This window comes from Ceratosolen solmsi, unplaced genomic scaffold (genome assembly GCF_000503995.2).
Source record: "Ceratosolen solmsi marchali unplaced genomic scaffold, CerSol_1.0 scaffold45, whole genome shotgun sequence".
NCBI lineage: Eukaryota > Metazoa > Arthropoda > Insecta > Hymenoptera > Agaonidae > Ceratosolen > Ceratosolen solmsi.
The window spans coordinates 1,207,579-1,229,603 of NW_011948436.1; the positions used below are offsets into that span (position 1 = coordinate 1,207,579).

General features: G+C 33.6%; 1 protein-coding gene across 1 annotated transcript in view; it reads right to left on the reverse strand.

Annotated features, from left to right (window-relative positions):
- Dscam1 (Down syndrome cell adhesion molecule 1) overlaps positions 1-22,025 on the reverse strand; it is a 69,857-nt gene that overhangs the window by 12,914 nt on the left and 34,918 nt on the right. The window contains 6 exon segments of the mRNA XM_011503237.1: positions 58-244; positions 336-707; positions 1,990-2,351; positions 2,440-2,736; positions 2,817-2,990; positions 3,089-3,208. Coding sequence (XP_011501539.1) covers positions 58-244; positions 336-707; positions 1,990-2,351; positions 2,440-2,736; positions 2,817-2,990; positions 3,089-3,208 — 1,512 coding nt within the window.

Genomic DNA, 22,025 nt, shown 5'->3' on the forward strand with positions numbered 1-22,025 from the left:
AGGAGGAGGAGGAGGAGGAGGAGGAGGAGGAGGAGGGGGTATACTTTGGAATCTTACCATCTTGTTCGGTTTGGCAATGAATGGGTGCAGATTTGACACCGTCACCACCAGAAGTGAAAGCAAGAATTTGCATACTGTAGTTTGTAAATTTCTTAAGACCATGGAGAATAGTCTCGCTGGACGACGTAATCTTAGTATCTTTGGTATTTTCATCGTGCCATGATTCCGAGGGCCCATAAATAATCTAAAACGTGAAAATTTTACCAATAAAGTGACGAGGAAATGCTGATGCGATTAATGAGATAAGCGTGAAAGTGAATTTAATGGGATGATACCTTGTATCCGGTAATGACTCCGTTGGCAGCTGCAAGAGGTGGCGAGGACCATGAAACGCGAATTGTTTGAGACGTGAGAGTTGTGCAAGTGGTGTCGTGTGGAGGTTGTTCGGGCACGCCTTCGGCAGTGTGTTGTCTTCTCTCCTCGCTCATTGGCCCGGATCCTACTTTATTGAATGCTTGAACGACGACGCTGTATTGGGTGTAGGTCTTGAGGTTCATAATTTGCAAATGATGCTCTTTTCCATCTTCTTTGGAAAACTCTACGGTTTCGAACATGTACGGCTTATCGGATGACGCTAGTCGATATCCAACATAGTAACCAAGAATCTCGCCGTTCCAATCGTCGCGGGAAGGCGGCTTCCACGACACCTGCACGATTAACAATTATTCATAAGATTGCAAAATAATTTAACGGTCTATTCGATTCCAAATTTGCATGCTTACACATTATCATTATTATATTTTTTCAATTTTTTTGCTTTTTATCATTTTGTTATTATTGTTATTATTGTTATTATTATTATTATTATTATTATTGTTATTATTATTCTCATTATTATTATTCTCATTATTATTATTGTTATCATCATCATCATCATCATCATCATCATCATCATCATCATCATCATCATCATCATCATCATCATCATCATCATCATCATCATCATCATCATCATCATCATCATCATCATCATCATCATCATCATCATCATCATCATCATCATCATCATCATCATCATCATCATCATCATCATCATCATCATCATCATCATCATCATCATCATCATCATCATCATCATCATCATCATCATCATCATCATCATCATCATCATCATCATCATCATCATCATCATCATCATCATCATCATCATCATCATCATCATCATCATCATCATCATCATCATCATCATCATCATCATCATCATCATCATCATCATCATCATCATCATCATCATCATCATCATCATCATCATCATCATCATCATCATCATCATCATCATCATCATCATCATCATCATCATCATCATCATCATCATCATCATCATCATCATCATCATCATCATCATCATCATCATCATCATCATCATCATCATCATCATCATCATCATCATCATCATCATCATCATCATCATCATCATCATCATCATCATCATCATCATCATCATCATCATCATCATCATCATCATCATCATCATCATCATCATCATCATCATCATCATCATCATCATCATCATCATCATCATCATCATCATCATCATCATCATCATCATCATCATCATCATCATCATCATCATCATCATCATCATCATCATCATCATCATCATCATCATCATCATCATCATCATCATCATCATCATCATCATCATCATCATCATCATCATCATCATCATCATCATCATCATTATTATTATTATTATTATCATCATCGTCGTCACGATCATTATCATTGTATGTTTATGCTCGATAATAAAAAATGTCATTTTAATTTAAGTGGAGCTTAAGGGATATTGGAATTGAAATAACCAATCTGTTGTGTCTGCGCACAATAGACAGTGACACAATATCATAGATGTTTGATTATCCAAATGACTTGGATTAAACATTTCAAATGCATTTATCTATCATTACGTAAAGTGTCTTGATAAACTACCTTAAGTGTGTGTTGATCTAAAGCATCGACGCGCACAGTACTCGGAGGGCCCGACGGTGATTCTTCTGCTGTGATAATAGTTACTGTATCGGATGGCTCAGAAGTGCCGATTTCATTTTCTGCAACGATGCGTAGATGATAGGTGGTTGCCGGTTTCAGATTGAAAACTCCAGCGACATTTTGCTGTGAGCCGGGTACCACGACTCTATCGATATCCGTTTCCCAAGAGCCTTTACTGATCTTGTATTCAATAACGTATCGTTTAATTGGACTATTTCCGTCGTAGGGAGCCGCCCAAGACAACTGCACAGATCGACCTGATTTGTCCAAGACTTTGAGCCCATAAGGGACCTCCGGTACCTCTGTAAATCCAATGCAAACAATGTTTATAATAATAATCGAGCGTTTCTCTAACGCATAATGTTTTCGTGGTCGGTTACAGCGACTGACCTTGGATAATCATATTTATGCTCGTGTCGTCGCTACCGAATGCATTGGTGGCTACGCAAGTGAACAAAGCCGAGTCACTTCGTTCCGTTCTTTTAATACTGAGATCCGAGAGGACGCCATTGGCCATTATTTCTTCTCGTATGGTGTAACGGGAATCGCTCTTGGGATCCAATCGTTTGTTATTCATGTTCCACAGGATGCCAATTGGTTTTTCGCCTTGAGCCTCACATTGTAATACAGCTGGCTCGCCACGACGAGCCGTTTGATTTCGCAGTTTGATCTCAAAGTGAGGTGGAGCTAATGATAATTATACGCTTCGTAAAATTGCTATCGATTATTCTAAAGTACGCGTATGTGACTATTTGTGGAAATCTTACCTTGCACAGAAATCAAAATTACGGCAGATAATCCAGAGCCAATTCCATTAACGGCTTCGCAAAGATAATATCCTTCGTTTGTCTTTTGAATATTGTTGATCATGAGAGTACCATCTTCGACACTGATGTCAGGATTATTGAGTTTCAAGTCGGTATAGTCGCCGGGAGTATCGCCTACGTTAAACAAGCAAAGTTCGTATTTTACCATTTTTCTGAATTTTCTGTATTTTAATCTTATAATAAAATTATTATAAACAATAAAAGGAACTCACCAGCAGCCCTCTTCCATGTGACTTGGGGCTTTGGGAAACCATCGGCTTTACACTCAACGCGAGCCTCCGAGCCTTGAGCAAATGCTTTATCGGTCGGTTCAAGAATCCAACGTGGAGGTACTGCAGCGTCATTAAAAATACGAATTAGCAATAACGCTCGATCGATCAATATTTCTATTCGAAGAGACTACAAAGCGAGAGATTTTGCAAGAGAGCGATATTAATTCTATCCGACTCGATAAATAAATGAATAAATTGTACAATGAAATTTATAAAAAAACATTTGGTGAAAATTATATGAGTAAGAGAGAAAAGTTAAAATAAAAATAAAATCAAAATAAATAAATCAAATAAATAAATAAACATGAAAAAAAAAAGGAAATTCGCGTATATTATGTATATAAAAATTTATATGCATATATTAATTGAAAATACGGATAGAATTAATGATGGAGAGATATTAAAAGCGAAATGTCTGTTGATCGTTATGCGTTAAAGTTTCAAATTGAAAACAAATAGAATAATACATCCATATTTTTCATTAGTAAAAAAGCAAAACTTCAAAACATTCGAGACAGCAGCTATAAGTATTTTTCATTTTGTATTATTATCAACAGGCAATTCTCACGTGATTCATTTTGCTACATGCGATCGCTAAATGACTCCCTTGTAAAAGTAATGAAAATGCTTCAGATAAATGTGCGTGTGCGTGTGTGAGTGCGTGCGCGCGCGCGCGCGTGTGTTACACGAAGGGGAAGTATATTATTCAACATATGGTTTTTCCAAATAACTACGTTATTTAATTAGATCGTTTCATTTGTTATTAAAATTATTTAAATTGCAATCTCGTCTGAGATTAAGTAAAATAAATAAAAAAAAAAAAAACAAAATTAATGACAGTATTCATCGGTCGCTCGTTAAATTTACATTAACGACTTTCATGTTATTTGAAGCATTTAATGAAAAGCACAAGCTAATATTTAGAATAGAGAGTGACTCGCATGGCTCAGTATTGTTTAGCATGCATTCTTCATGATATTTTGAGAGCGGCAACATGCAGGCAGCCGCAAATGTTCAAAGCAACTACAATAAACATGCAGGATTAATAATGTGTTTCTACAAATTAAGTGACAGGATTAAAGGATCGAAGGTATGGGCTTTGGATTGCGGAGAGAAAGTGAGTGAGAGATAAGGATGTCGTTTGAAAGTTAATCGACTCAACCGCGAATATACCCAACAAGTTTCATATCGATTTGGCTAAATCATATTACTTAGACTTTTTGACCACGTTCTATCGAGGAACATCCAAGCAATCTAATCGACGCATTTATGCTGTTGAAATTACTTTTCTATTCAATTTTCATCCATATTTTGTTTTATCGAAAGACGATGAACGAGGAATTGATAATGACGAACCAATACTAATGTTATATATATCCGAGAATTCATGGTAATAATGAACGAGGTTGATTATTATATTGACTATGAAAGATGCTGCGATAAAGACAACGATTAATCAATTTTAGGATAATTAGCGTATAAGCTGACGATTGCTACAAGATGCAGCCGCTGCGGGTACGATTGGGAAACGAACAATTAGCAAGAGCTTTTAAATACATGAGAAGTCCAACGCAAGAAATAAATATAGCATAATGCATTAATGCAAGCGACGAGGAATGTACCGACGGAGCATCAACTGATTTCATTGCCAAAGTACTGGCTTTGTTGAAAATTCTAGAAAAATGCATTAATTTGATCAAGTTACATATAATATACATACACACATACATACATACATACATACACACATACATACATACATACATACACACATACATACATACATACATACATACATATATATATATATATACATATCACACGTACATATTACTCTTTATAAATAGCATAAATTATTTACATATTGTTTAAAATGACGCGTTTGGGAATTGAAAGAAACATATGGTTTATCAGTACAAGTATTTTCCTTTCTTTATTTTTTATTTATTTATTTACTTTTTTTTTTCACGGAAAATCTGCATTATTGCGCTAAAAATTATTATTCAAGACTTCGGAATCGTGAGATTGTCATTTTATATTAACAAATAGGTATTGCCGCTTAATTCTCTTCCTCTGATTAAAGATTGTAATTTAAATTTGTACTCGAACTTGATAAATAAACATTAGAATGTTGAACGAAATTACGAATACGGGGCGACGAAAAACGAGAAGAAACGAAGAAAAAAGAACAAAAATAAAATGAAAAACAAATAAGGTGATTAAATGGGTGAAGCGGCACTCAAATGCCAATGATGCTGCATTTAATAAGCAGGGAACAAGTTTTATTTTTACAAGAATAATATGTCAAGACAAAGCGAGCGACTGAGTTCCGTTGTTCCAGAGCCTTACGAAGTCATGACATCAGCCTAACCGTGTACTCGTAAGGTCGCCTGGTGTGTGTCGTTGCCAGACGGATTTTTCGCGATACACATGTATTTGCCTCCGTGACTCGGTTCTACCGGATCAATCAGTAGTATACTCGAGCGCGGCCCTACTTGACTCACTCTGTAGCCCATAGACTGCGACGACAGCTTTTTCCCTTCGAACGTCCAGCTGATTTCAAGTGGCATATCGCCGATCAGCACCATACAAGCTAATTGGGCGGTTTGCCCGTCGTAAATCTGCTGATCGCCGAAATCAAACGGAGTGATGCGTGGATGTACTGGAAATTCAATGATGAAAATGCCAGTTGCACACGACGTTTTTCTTTTTTGTTTTGATTTTTTTTTTTTGTTTTTTTTTTTTTTTTTTTTTTTGTTTTTTTTTTTTGTTTTTTTTTTGTTTTTTTTTTTAGTGGATATTTTTGTTGCATTTCGTTTTGATTTTCTTTCGAAGCCGGTAATAATTTTTTTTTTTTCGCTTCATCCTAGCTGACGATTATACGACTTAACGTGTGTCGGTGACCTCTGGTGGCACTCCAATCCCCTGTCTTTTAGCTCTCGGTATATCGGTGAAATTACTTTATCCTTCCTTTTTTTCGTCTTTCATTTTTCTTTTTTTTTTCTTTAAAAAAATTATTATTTACATGAGCAACCAATGTATTCTTCAAAGGCCCCGTGACTTTTCATTTAGTGTAAGATGGGAGAGTATGTAAAAAATTGGAGCGTGTATATCAAAGATCGGGATAATTAATACATACGGAGATGCTTTATTAATATAAGATCAGATATTAGGCAAACGAAAGCAGGAATTCGTTTGTTCTTAATACCACTGTCATGAGGATATTCGTAATCTTTATGGTGAAATTATGCAGTACGCACTAAAATAAAGATGACAATTTGAGCAAATTATTCTCTAGGACAATAATTACGGTGTTGTTTTTAGGGGATAATACATACTGCGTATCAATATAAGGCACGATAAATTCTAAATATACAGATTATAATGCAGCCTGCGTTACAATAATATCAAGTTATCTACACTGTAAAGATTGGTAAAATTTCTTTTTAATAGCCGTAGACGTCCGTTAATTGCCCTCAAGCAGATAAATTGATCACATCTCACGAGCCGAACTGTGAGTTTCGATGCTCATGGCGAAGGCGATGCAACAGTCTCGGTCTCATCTATTAATATTTCGCGTATTACATGACTATTTTGACAATTACGAACAAAATTCCCCGGTGAATATTAGAATATGACACTAAATTTGATTAAAAAGAAGTCGTCACTAATCTCTCTCTCTCTCTCTCTCTCTCTCTCTCTCTCTCTCTCTCTTTCTCATCGTCTGCTTCTCGTTACGTAGGGAGTTGAAACTGTAGATAAGATAAACGTCGGCGGTGGATTTAATTTGAATGTTGCATCGCCTTAATACAGAGATGATCAATTCTCGGTGTACCGTTGACTTTGAGATGGGCGCGGTGCGTAACGCGACCAGCTGGACTCTCGGCGACGCACGCGTACTCCCCGGCGTGCTCGCCCCTTACCGAAGGTATGGTAAGAGTCGAGACTCGATCCCCCATAGCGGTTATTTGCACTTGATTGTCTATTTCGATTCGGTGGTCGTTGAAGAGCCACTGAAGCGACAGAGGCGCGTCTCCTTTAACGACTGCGCAATGCACTATTATCAAGTCGCCGGTGTTGGTGCTTTCGTGAAACGAGAACGGTTGAAGGTGCGGTGCGACTGTAAGATAACAAAGAGAACATGGAGGCTGTATCGTCGCTGTGTTACCTATTTGCCGTAAGTATGGTTATAAAATCGTAATTTGGTCGCAGTTGTAGGGGGAGTCGCGTGGGTGGATCGTGAGTGAAACGAGCAGATGATTCATACGTGGCTTCGCTTGGCATTGGGAAAAGATAGCTCGAGTAGGAACAAAGTAGATAAGATATTCGATACGGATGGCCATCGGTACACACATGCTTAAATAGAAAGAGAAAGAGGGCGTTTGAGAGTAATTTCAACACCGTTGACGATGAGCTCGGCCGAGAGCCGCTGCCTGCCGGCCGAATTTTCTGCGGCGCAGGTGTAAGTGCCGGCATGCGAGGCTTGAACGGATCCGATGCTCAATATAGCTCCGCGCTCTCCCAGATCCAATATGGATATACCGGAATGTGGAGAAATTGCGTGACCGTTTAAAGTCCAGTGGAGTTTTAGTGGCTGATCGCCTTCGATGACAGCACAAGGGACCGTAACGACTTGTCCGGAATTTAGCGGACCATCGCCTAGCGAGAATGGTAGCAACTTTGGTAGTACTGAAAATAAGAGAAAACCAATCGAGACGTTGAAATTAATAGTTATTTTAGACTCTGTACTGTATGATTAACGATTACGGCTCGTTGAAAGCTAATAATGCGAGCGAACGTTTGGAGGAGGAAAACAATTGAAATGAGATAATCGATCGATGTTGATGGGAAGTTCATTATCATGAAAAATATTATATTATTATAAATTGCCAGCCAAACATGAAAATGTCGATTCGAATAAAAACGAGGACTAGATTTTAATAAATCTAGTAATTATTTACATCCAAACATGCTGAATTATACTCGGACGTGTGATTTAAGATAGTAAGGCGAGATTTATTATCTGTCTTGCTACGTTAGAATACAGTGTTTTGATCTTTTTCAAATTAATGATTGAAATATGGATATTTGAAAATACGCTATGAGAACGCGTTGCTTTTAGTTTATAATAATGATGTAAGGAGGAAGAAGAATATTTAAATTATTTTTTCAAAGTTTGCCGATCGAATATTCTAATACGAGAAACTTTCTTTCTACTTTTTTTTCTACTTTTAAATAACAACAAAACCAAAAATATAAAAATTAGTTTGAAATTTTCGAAAATTAATGCACATATATATATATATATATATATATATAGTGGATATAAAATCAACAAACATGAAATCATAAAAAATCAATATTTCATACAAAAAGTTTAGTTGAATTTTTAATTAAAATAATTTCTAAAAATTGATAAGTATGAGCTTATAAGAAGAGCTTATAAAAACATAAGTCTTATCGACTTTTCGACTTTAACGAATGTAATTGTACATTTCTATTAAAACAAATCCGTGTACTTGTATGCGAATGAAACATTTTGTAAACCATTGGATACGACAAGGAATTTGAGGTCAGAGAGCTTAATTTGAAAAAACAATGGCTCTTTGTATTTCGGATTTGCAAATACCATTGACATCGAGCACAGCTGTACGCGTCGTCGATCCAGCAATGTTGGAGATGACGCAAGTATATTCTCCGGCATGTGTTGCTCCAACAGCTTCAATACTTAATTGTTTTCCACGCTTTCCCACATTCGATATCGTAATATCCTTGCGTTTCTCATCTACTATTTGGTTCTTAAACATCCAATTGATTTCCATAGGGAAGTCACCCTTAGTGACGACACACGTTACAGAAGCAACGTCCCCTGCATTAACCGGCTCATTACCAAATGTGAAGGCCCCAATTTGTGGAGCGACTGTTGTTAGGAAAGAAACAAAAACAAAAAACAAAAAACAAAAAAACTTGACAACATAACAGAGCAACTTGTATATCTATAAAATTTTTATTACAAATCTAGAAGAATATCATTTATCATATAAATTCAGAATACTAAATTGGACTTCTCACTGACCTGAAAATATGGATTGAACTTACGATTGAGAATTAGAAATCTTAACTATATTCGTATAAAATAAGTTTTACGAATTGCGACAAACGAACCTATAAATTACTACAAAAACATAATTTATGAAATGGCAAATGGAGTCAAACAATTTATTTTTTTTTTGTATTTATTTCTTTTTGTTTTGAATAAAAAACAAGTTATAATTTTTTTACTCCTATTAAATGTAATGTTGTTCGATTCTATGATCATCGAGAAGAATTTTGTTCACTCGAACCACTGGATAAATGAAGGATTTTTGTTTTTGTTTTATTTTGCTTTTTTTTTTTTTTTTTGTTTTTCTTTCTTAAGGAGATATTTGAATAATAAAAGAATAACAGAATATATTTCATTCATTATTCTAAGATTGTATTAACCGTTGACGTCCAGTAAAGCTGTGCGTGTTGTTGAGCCAGCTATATTGGATACCACACAGGTATATTCTCCGGCGTGTGTTGCTCCAACGCTTTCAATACTCAACTGTTTTCCACGTTTTCCAAAATTAGATATAACGATATCTAAACGCGTTTCATCAACTGCTTCATTTTCAAACATCCAATTGATTTCCATAGGGAAGTCACCTTTAGTGACGACACACGTTACAGAAGCAACGTCCCCTGCGTTAACTGGCTCATTACCAAATGTGAATGCTCCGATTTGTGGAGCGACTAAGAGATAAAAATTGAAATAAAAAGAGTCATTGTTAATATTCGAGCTCGTTTATTATGACGATATGAAATATCGTTCTTACACATATTTTATATTCGTGAAAATTCTCTATTAATCATTCAATTATAAATAATTGTTTAAAACTTGAGAATGACAATGTCCCGTTAAAAGCATACATTTCAAACATAAGCGAGGCGGAGAAATAAAAAAAATAATAGAAAATTCGTGAAAATACACAAAGACGATCGTGGTCTAACGAGGGTCAAATAAAATGAGAAAAAAAAAGCACATAATATTTAAAATTCAAAGAGAAATGAGCCAGTACGAAACCATACAAACATACACGTCACTGAAAAATAACACTGTTTTATGCCAAATATTTTGCTCCCATCCAGTACGAGCTTGTAAAATAAAAATTATCCATTTAATGGGAAACCGTATGACTAAAGTCCTTGGATGTAATCAGATTTCATAGGTATCAATGGAAGCACAGAGTTGTTAAATTTTTTTATACTAAGCACCGTTAATATTGAGGATAGCCGTACGAATTGTTGAGATTGCAATGCTTGACGTTGAATAGCTTTGATTCTTTATTATTTTTCACATCTTCCAAGATACTATGGATTTCTCAGATAATTATAATATTATCCTCGTGTGCGCGTTAATCGTGTTGAAAGGTGCAATCCATGTCCGTAGATATTGATCATCTTTTTGAATTGTACATGTTACCAGCGGGGTGATATCTCCCGTATTAAACAGCTCATTAACGAAAATGATGATTCCAATTTGCGAAGCAACAAATATACAAAATAAGTTGGTGCGGTAAAAGTTATTGCATACTTAAATAACGATAAAAAATAATCATTATAACTTATATAATTTCGAACTAGATGATAAGGTTGTTATTATAGATAATATGTACAATATGTGGAAATGAATATTCAATATGTGCAATTGAAAAGCCCTTTAAAGAAAAGAAATATTATTCATAACCGTGTAAATTTACTGACATTAACTAGACTGCAATGAAGAAGGAGAAAAGGTAGAGAAATAATAGACAGAGGCAATAAAAATGAAACTTAAAAGAGAAAAAAAGCCATACATTTTAACCAAAGTCTTAGTTTCGTCGCTCTCATAAATGATAAACTCGCGGAAATGTACCATTAACGGCAAGTACAGCCGATCGAAACGTTGATCCAGCCAGATTTTCGGCAGTGCATGTATATGTCCCGGCGTGATCTGCTTCAACTGACTCTATCATTAATTGTTTTGCGTGTCTTCCAATATCTAACATTGTAATATCTGTTTTGCTTTTGTCAATCGTAATTCCTTCGAATAACCATGATATTTTCAAAGGGGAATCACCTTTGGTGACGGCGCATTGAACCGAGGCCATGTCACCAGCATTAACAGGCTCTTGTCCAAAGAAAAATGGAGCTATCTGAGGAGCAACTAGAAAATGCAAATAATAAGCGAATAAGCCGACAAAAATTGAAATATCAATAGATATCGCAACTTCCTAACAGACGATCGTTAACAAATTGATTTGATAGAATTCGACTCGAGTCCTCCGAGATAAGTCAGTTTGTCTGCGTAAGGATTATCAAGGACTGCTTTTGGCGTGCAATAGCGACAAAAGATTTTCTTTCTTCTTCTTTTCTTTTTTTTTTCTTTTCTTTTTTTTTTTATTTTTTATATAAATTCTTTCAAACAGTTTTATACCATTTATTGATAATAATGCACTTCGATTTGAGGATCCAGCAAAATTACTTGCGACACAAGTATATTCTCCGGTGTGATGAGCCGCTGCAGAATCAATATTGAGCACTGATAATTTTTTACCAGTTCTCGATATTGTTATATCAGGTTGTGTTTTTGACATAATGTTCTTTCCATTCAACTTCCATTGAATTATTACGGGCTCGTCGCCCTTAAGAACACTGCACATAGAAGATACTTGCTCTCCCCAGTTTGCTGGTTCATCGCCAAAAATAATAGGAGCGATTAGCGGCGGAACTGTAAGACATCGAATGATAATTCGTAAAAATATCGTGAGTTGAGAAATGTCGATGTGATTGCAGAATCGTATTCTTCGATTCTTTTTCCTTTTTTTTTTTTTTTTCTTTCTTTTTACTTTCATCTAAATAAACGGAGTTGATTATGATGGATAAATTATGTAAATATGCGAACAGGCGGTAGGATGGCCCATCGTGGTAGTAAGTTGGATTTAAAATTTAAAAATTGGACGGCAATTCACAATTGGAAAAATAGTGTAAATGCAGCTACATGCGTAATTTTTATAAATGTACCATTAACTGTGAGTGTGGCTGAGCGCGACGTCGATCCAGCAATGTTGGATGCTACACATGTATATTCCCCGGCATGCCTAGCGTTTACAGAATCAATCAACAATTGCTTAGCACGTTTGCCTGTTTCGAATACAACTATATCCTCGTTGGGCTCGACAGGAGTTCCTTGAAACATGAAGGTAATATCCAAAGGCGAATCACCTTTCAGAATTACGCATTGAACTGACGCAGTTTCTCCTGCATTTAAAGGGGCCTCGCCAAAAGTAAACATACCTATTTGCGGTGCGACTAAATTCAAAAGAATAAATCACTACACGAGCCAACATACGTCGTCCTACTTGCAGCATTTAGAGAAAATACTAATTAAAAATTGGCGCAAGGCACCATTAATGTTATAATACTATTATATTAAGAATCAGAGTCTTAAATTACAATGATTTACCACGACAAGTGGGATCATAATTCAATATCGACTTTTTACATCGAATGACCATCTTTATTATTATTATTATTATTATTATTATTATTATTATTATTATTATTATTATTTTTTTTTTTTTTTTTATATATTAGATATAAATGGCCAAGGTTCGATCTCTATATCATTCGCTCTCCTACTATATCGCAAATTGCATAAAAATTTGAAATTTAAACGTTAAATAGTAAAGCTTCGATCAATTTTATAATACTGTATGTTCATTGATTTCGGGAGATTATTAAAAGGGATGTTACTTTAATAATTTCGGATTAAAGGAAATTGGATAGTCACTTGTATATTAATATATATATATATATATATATAGATTTTTTTTTTCTTTAACACTATTACGAAACTAAATTACACATGACATAGAAAATGCCCGTCATATACCGTTCACAGCAAGTGTAGCAGTTCGCGACGTTGAGCCCGCGACATTGGACGCTACGCAAGTATATTCTCCAGCATGTTTGGCATCAGCGGATTCAATCGTTAACTGTTTAGTGCGTCTCCCCGATTCGGATATTATGATATCCTGATAATTGGCTTCTATAAGCTTATCCCCGAACATAAAAGTGATTTCTACGGGATAATCGCCTTTTATGACAGCGCATTGAATCGTAGCCATATCACCAGCATTTAATGGCTCTTGACCAAAAGAGAACATGCCTATTTGTGGACCAACTATTCGAAGAGCATTGATTAATTATTTGTAATTATAATTACAGCAGTCGAGGAGATTTAAGGAATATTGGATATTAAGATAACGAAATTTTGGTTTGGTCAGTGCAACATAGTCGGGTTAAATAAGTACGTAAATTCACGTTTGTATTTAGCGAATGTACCATTGACCGATAATCGCGTGCTTAGATGTGAGATTCCTGCATGATTGCTCGCTATACAAGTATAATTCCCAGCATGATGCGCATTAACCGAGTCAATACTAAGTACAGATATCATTTTTCCAGTTTTAGAAATTACTATTCCATCGTGAGTTTTCGAAGTTATTTGATTATCGTTTAGAGTCCAGTGAATTTTCATTGGACGATCGCCTTTTAATACGCTGCAAATGAAAGAAACTTGTTCGCTCCAATTGACAGGCCCCTCCTCGATAGCGAAAGGAGCTATTTGTGGCGGAACTGTAATGAATGAATGAATGAATGAATGTTGAAATATGGTTTGTCAAACTTGATTTCGTACAGTCAATGTATAAAATAGAATAAAAGGTATCGTGTAATATGCTCAACTAACGCTGCGCACATTCTATTAGGTGTATAATCACATATCACACACACACACATACGATATTAAGCCATACGAGTATTGCTGGATGCGGTATTAGCATTCGTCTAAATCAAATACAATTAAATCTCTTAGCCCTACCATTAACGGCGAGTATTGTTGATCGTGAAATAGAACCGGCGCTATTTGAAGCAATACAAGTGTACTCGCCGGCGTGTTTGGCTTGAACAGCCTCTATCATAAGCTGTTTAGCGCGCTTTCCCGAAGATGATAAAATCACATCGCTTTGGTCCATTTTTATAGGGACACTCTCAAACATTAGATCGATATCAAGAGGAGAATCCCCTTTTATAATTGCACACGTGATTGTCGCCATATCGCCAGCATTTAAAGGATCTTGACCAAATGTGAAACCTATACCTATTTGCGGAGCAACTAAAAATAAAAAAATTTATATACATACGCATATACACGCGCGCGCGCACGCACACGCTCACGCACACACGTACACATATCATTTATGAACGACGAAAGTAAATCTCATTATTTTGAAATTTATAAACAATCGACAAGCAATGATATAAATAATGATATTTTGATATAGCCAATATTAATTGTACTATTTATTTATAAACGCGTTCCCTAATTCATAAATTATTTATCCATCAAATAAATAAAAACATACCTTTATGTTCTGACGAATTCAGTGACTCCATCACACGGATACACAAATAGGAATAATATTAAATTCGAATCTTGCTTCAATTAAGGAGAATTAATGAAGAAAGGAATATGTCGAATCTAATGACTTTTATCGCTTTTATTTACTTAAAAAGCGAAATACGAAAGGATAAGAAATACGAATGAATGGAAAACGAGAAAAGAGTGCAATTAAATTATGAAAATTTTCAATCGTATTAAAGAATCTAATGTAAAAGGAAATAGAAAATTCGATTTAAAACAACAATTGCATTCAAATACTTAATTATTTATATACATATATGTTGTATATATGTATATGTATATGTATATGTATATGAGCATATATATATATATATATATATATATATATATACCATTAACTTTTAAAACTGCGCTACGTTTCGAGGATCCAGATAAATTTGTTGCAATACATGTATATTGACCAGCGTGATGTGCATCCACAGAATCAATACTTAATAAGGATATCATCTTGCCACTTCTTGAAATAGATATGTCGGGATAAGTACGAGAAGTTAATGGCTTATCATTTAAAGCCCAAGATATTTTCACTGGACGATCGCCTTTTAATACGGTACAAGTTGCGGAGACTTGCTCACCCCAGTTAGCTGGATCTTCACCAATAATGAAAGGAGCAACAAGTGGTGGAACTATAAATTAATATTGAGTTTTCTTTGATGCTGCATGAACGAGTGATGGGGGGAAAAGAGAGGGGCGAATTTCAGTTTTTTCATTTATTATTTCGGTATTATGCCTTAAGCATAACGTTTCAACATCATTGGAGATGCAAATATATTAGCGATTTTTTAACAATTTCAGTTTAAGAATTTCAATTTGATTTATAATATTTAATTTCATAAATTTCGTAAGTCCTTAATATATTATATTAAAAAATCTAGTTATAATAAATAATGTTGATTTATCCAACATAATATTGCAGATTTTTTCATTTTATTTCTCTTAGAGCCGTTTAGATAATGTCATTAAAAGATTCCATCAAACGTCTTATTATCGAACCTTTTACATATATGGTATGATTAAAGTATATAAATAATTATTATTATTTAAAAAACAAAAAACAAAAAAAAAATAAAAAACAAAAAGAAAAAAGAAAAATGAAAAAAAAATCTCACACGAAGATTATAAATTACGCCCGAGCAAAGGAACTCGAGGGATTAATTATTAAAATAAATCAAAGCCACACTAGTCACTCTATTGCAATGACATTAATTTATTATTTAGTAATACCATTAACAGCCAAAATAGCCGATCGTGACGTGGATCCAGCAATGTTGGATGCTACACACGTATATTCTCCAACGTGTCGTGCATCAACAGAATCTATCGTTAATTGTTTAGTACGTTTGCCCGTTTCACTGACCGTCATTTCATAATCTAAAGAAACTATAGCTTCATTCTTAAACATCCATATTATTTCCAGGGGAAAATCTCCTTTTGCAACTATACATGTTAAGGATGCTGTGTCACCAGCATTCAGTGCTCCATCGCCGAATGAAAACATTCCTATTTGAGGAGCCACTAAGAATAAAGATAGTTTTTCGATTTTATAAGCAATGACAAAAGAAATGACGAAGAATATTAGCTCTATAAGCTTACGCATAAAATTTTACAATAATAAACTGTATAAATTGATATTATTATTTATTAATATTGTTGTTATTATTATTATTAACTGAAGAATTATGTATTGTCAAATGTGTGAAGAGTCTTATAAATTTCTTGACATAAAGACAAAAATTGCTTTTATTCCTCGTATTATAACAATGCGCCAACGAATTATTATACGATGGTTAAAATTATTATTAGCAGTTTTTCGAATAAATACGCATGATTTTTTAATAAGATACAAAATGTAGAAAATTTTGGAGACTTAATAGTCTATTAGTCACTCTCTCATAGTCGATACGGCCATTTAAGTAATGCATTATATGAATTGGTTAAATGACATTATTTCCCACAATGAATCGAGTAATTTGAGTATCACATTACATAAATGTGGTTGAATATGATATATTTTATTATATTACATTATCATTCATATTATTGCCCTGTTATAATCCATGTTTGAAATATAATTTTAAACCACAATGTGAGGTCATGATTGTATGGAATAGGACATACAAAGATATTGGGAGTTTCATTATTAAATAAAATTTTCATAATGACGTAATTAAAGCAAATACTTTTAAATGCTGAGCATATCATTACCATTAACAACAAGATTGGTACTATGACTCGTAGCACCAGCTTGGTTCGATACTGAGCAAGTGTACTCCCCGCTATGATCGGCAGTAACCGCTTCGATGTCTAATGTGCTCCTACGCTTATTAATAGATATCGATATTTCACGTTTTCCTTGGGAAATTATCGGCTGACCGTTAAAATACCACGAAAACTCTAACGGATTGTCACCAACGGAAGCGGAGCATGCGGCTGACATTGATTCTCCAGAGTTCACTGGTTTGTCGCTGAATGAGAATGGCACGATTTGCGGTGCCACTATTTATAGAGATACTTTTTTTTTTATAATAAATAAAACTATAATTTCGTATAGATCATAACGTATGTAAGAATATTACTTAGAATATATTTATAATGAAAGTATTTTAATGGTACATACTTCCCTTTACTCCTCATTATTATTCGATATTTCTCTTATCCGTTATCAAGGAAGCATATTATTCTAGCTGTCATTAAGCAATAATTTCATGAAATTGTTAAGGTATTAGGATTATGATATTGTACCGAAATTATGTTTTGCTCTGCTTGAATTAAAATTAAGCCTCATGCAAATTAAGCTAAGTGATGCTCGATAGATATACGTAAAATATTGAAAATTCAATTATTTTCATAATAAAACATTGCTAATTAATAGTGAATAAAAACAATGTAAATGAGAAACCCTTATCAATTCGAGCCACTTAATAGTTCATTAATTGTAATAGAGGCATGATTTCTAAAATTACCGTTAACAACGAGCACGGTGTTATGACTTGTGGCACCAGCTTCGTTTGATACTGAGCAAGTATATGTCCCGGCGTGGTGTGCACCAACGTCTTCGATCTCCAGCAAACTTCGGCGTTTGCCAGTAGATATTGACAAATCTTGCATATCAATTGGTGCTACTAGCTGTTTGCCATTGAAAAACCAAGAAATTTCAAGGGGATAATCGCCAACAGATACGGAACAAGTAGCCGACATTGATTCTCCAGAATTTGCCGGTCGATCACCAAATGAGAATGGCACAATTTGTGGCGAGACTGTATTGTACCAATTGCATTTTATATTGATATTGCAAGCAAATTTTACGACTTAAATAAGGAAAAAAAATTGTCGAATTGTGATTGTACTTGGTGATTGTTTGTTGTAAATTTGATCAAACGACTGTTTACAGCACTAGGCGATGTTGCATGTAAATAGTATGTAAGTGGTATTAATAAAATCAATTCTTCGGCATAGTGAGCTAATGATAAATCAGTAGTGAAATTTATATTCCACTTATTATTTAATACACCGTAGGTATATTAAAGTATATCAAATTTGTTGACGAGTCACTAATTTTAAGTTAAGAATTTATTATGTAATTATAAATTAATTATAAACATTTTTTTTTACACATTTAAATTAGGCACATTTATAATAATCGACGGCTACGGGGATTGTTTGAGATATTTGAGACATTCAAGCCTTTACGATAATAAAAGCCTTATTACCAATTACTATTGGTAAATTCTAATTATTATTGAACAATAATTTTCAAACAAAATTCATCGTATACAGGTATAAAATATAAAACATCATACCTTTGAACAAGAATATCACTTTTTTTATATGGATATTAAATCCAATTACAAATTGGCATAATTAGTAATTTCCTTTAGAGTTTTTTTTTTTTTTTTTTAAGTATTTATGGCAAAATATAAATCATTCGAAAATAAGAACATGATCTAACTCTTAAGAGGACTTGACACGACATAATTAAAGAATCGATAAATTACTAACGAGAGCTATCTTTCGGTGCCGTCCGGTTGATTGAAAATCATGCAATTATATATATAATAAAAGAAAATCATATTTGAACAGAGACCACTAATAGCTAATTTCCGATAAATCGAATTTTTATTTTATAACGATCGTTTAATAATCCAAATACGATTTTATAAGGAATGGAGTGAAAGGGACGAAATTATATATTTATTGGAATGAAGCACATACCCTACATTCATTCGATTTACATTTACAAACTGTGCAATTCTCATCATGTTTCATCAACTATCCTATAAATAACAGTAACTACGTTGAAAATACTTAAAAATACGATAAATAAAAGAAAAAACAATAAGGAAAATTATTTTGAAATTAATTTAAATTACTTTTTTTTTTCAACAAATTTTTCAAACATATTTACATAACATTTTTATAGCAAAACTATCGATCATTTAACAAAGATAATATAACTTTAAAAAAAAAAAAACAACAACAAATTTTAATTTGATTAAAACGTAGAATTTCGTAAATAAGTAAGATAATTCACGGTTTACAGTCAAATTAAGTAGCATTAATTTACTAGTAATAGAGTTTAAAATTTATTATAAAAAAAAAATACGTATTATTAAAAGAACAAAAAAAAAAGGTCATTTAATACATTAATCGCATGCCAATTTACCATTGACCATAAGAACTGTGCTGTGACTGGTAGCACCGGCTTCATTGGCTACCGAACATGTATATTCACCAGCATGATTAGCACTAACTGCTTCAATCTCCAATACGCTTCTGCGTTTATTAATAGATATCGATAAATCTTGACGATCAGCTATCAAAATTTTTTCTCCATTAAAAAACCAAGTGAATTCTAATGGATGGTCGCCACGAGAAACAGTGCAAATCGTCGACATTGATTCTCCCGAGCTGGCAGGTCCATCACCAAATGTAAATGGTACAATTTGTGGAGAAACTTAACAAAACGAATTTTGTACACAATACAACGACATATAAGATTATAGAGAGACTAGAGATTAAAATGATTGAGAAAGTAGCTAATTGTAAGCTATCAATATCGATTTTGCAAATAACATATTCATTTTCAATTTTTTACAAGTGTTTTACAGTTAAGTAGCTATAGTTTAACCAATCGAAACTTTTTCTAAACATACTTATTTATTATAATTAAATGGAGTCGAATGGTTTTACGCGCCACTATAAATTCCTATAATATGAAAAATCCTGAAAAAGTATTTTCGGATGATAGAATGAAAACGTTTCTATTTGTGGCGCGACTAAGGCCAGGATAAAATCAATTGCATCGCTTAAAAATTTGATTGTAATATCGTACAATTGTATCAAATCAATATAAATAATTATATTTTATAGATGGAATTTGATTGATTTGGTCTGTGTGCCAATGTCAATTTCTCGTTTACTGGTCGATATTATTAGAATTAGGTGAATGGTAATTGGATAATGGTTGGAATAATTTATGTTTATACGAAAATTTTATACGAACAAGTTTTATGCGTAATCCATTGCATTATTTTATTACCATTAACAACAAGATTGGTACTATGACTCGTAGCACCAGCTTGGTTCGATACTGAGCAAGTGTACTCCCCGCTATGATCGGCAGTAACCGCTTCGATGTCTAATGTGCTCCTACGCTTATTAATAGATATCGATATTTCACGTTTTCCTTGGGAAATTATCGGCTGACCGTTAAAATACCACGAAAACTCTAACGGATTGTCACCAACGGACACGGCACAAGTGGTTGACATCGATTCACCTGAATTGACGGGTCTATCGCCAAAAGAGAATGGTGCGATTTGTGGTGCAACTATATACAGATAATTACTTTTTCATATATTTTAAAATAATTTATAAATATATAGATAATATCTCAATTAATGTTACGTTAATTTTGTTCTTTATGAAAATAATATTTTATTTATAAGTTATTTAAAATTGTACCGATTATCCCAATTGTTTGGATACAAATGTATATATATATATATATATATGAATTAATAATCTGAATATTCCTATACAAACAATAGGGATGATCGGTATAACTTTAGATAACTTATAAATAAATAAATATATATATATATATATATATATATATATATATATGAAGGATTAGCACATTTAATTCGAATTGTAATTCTACTGTGTTGTTAACGCAACTCGATTCGCCTATCAATCAGTATAAAGATAATATTTTTTAATGATATTTGGAGATATTAGATTACACAAAAATTCGTTACCAACTTTCAGAATCTAAAATTTTATATAATTGATTTTTTTCATTTATTTATTATATAATCGCATTATATATTAAGTATATATATAATAAAACCTTTAACTTATTATCACGACTCGAAAGTAATTGTATATTTTGCGGATACATGGTGTTGTACGTAATAGGTTGTGTAAATGTGATTGTAAAATTGAGTTGAGATTATTTAAAAATTTATTCGAATTAAGACATATATAAAACATAGTAGAATACTTTGATACGGAATTAGCATTAATAACGAGATCGATGCTGTGACTTGTATCACACACGTTTCGTTCGATACTGCGCAATTATCAAAATTGTACCAGCATGATACGTTCCAAAAGCTACGATTTACTAATCAACTTCTACGCTTATTAGTGGAAACGAAAATTTCTTGTGCATTAGGTAAGGATCAAATTTTTGCCATTAAAGAGCTCGAGAAAATTCGAGAGGATAAAGCAAAATAGGTAGCTGACATTAATCTGATTCTCGAGAATTCGACGGTCGATCATCGAACGAAAATGCCACAATTTCAGGTTCAACTATCGTATTAATTTTATTTCATTGTAAAATTACCATGGGCTCATGCAATACAATTGGCAAACGAAGAGAATTATGGATTTAGTTAATTGATTATAATCATAAAACCTGTGCACTTATATATAAAGCTATATTAAAATACTCATTCTATTATTATGTGTCTTTGTCTAGCAAGTACCGTTAACCGCCAAAATTGCAGTACGACTGAACGAGCCTGCTAAATTGCTAGCGATACATATGTATTGTCCAGCGTGGTGAGCCGACACGGAATCGATAACGAGAAACGATATTTTTTTCCCGCTTCTTGATATAGTTATGTCTGGATGCGTTTTAGGCTTTATTGGTTTGCCATTCAAGGTCCACTTTATTTCAATCGGGTTGTCTCCTTTCAAAACATTGCAAGTTGCGGAGACTTGTTCTCCCCAATTTGCGGGCTCACTTCCTATAGTTATTGGAGCGACTTGTGGTGGAACTGTAATTTCATTCGTCGAATGAAATAATAAATTTAAGCTCAT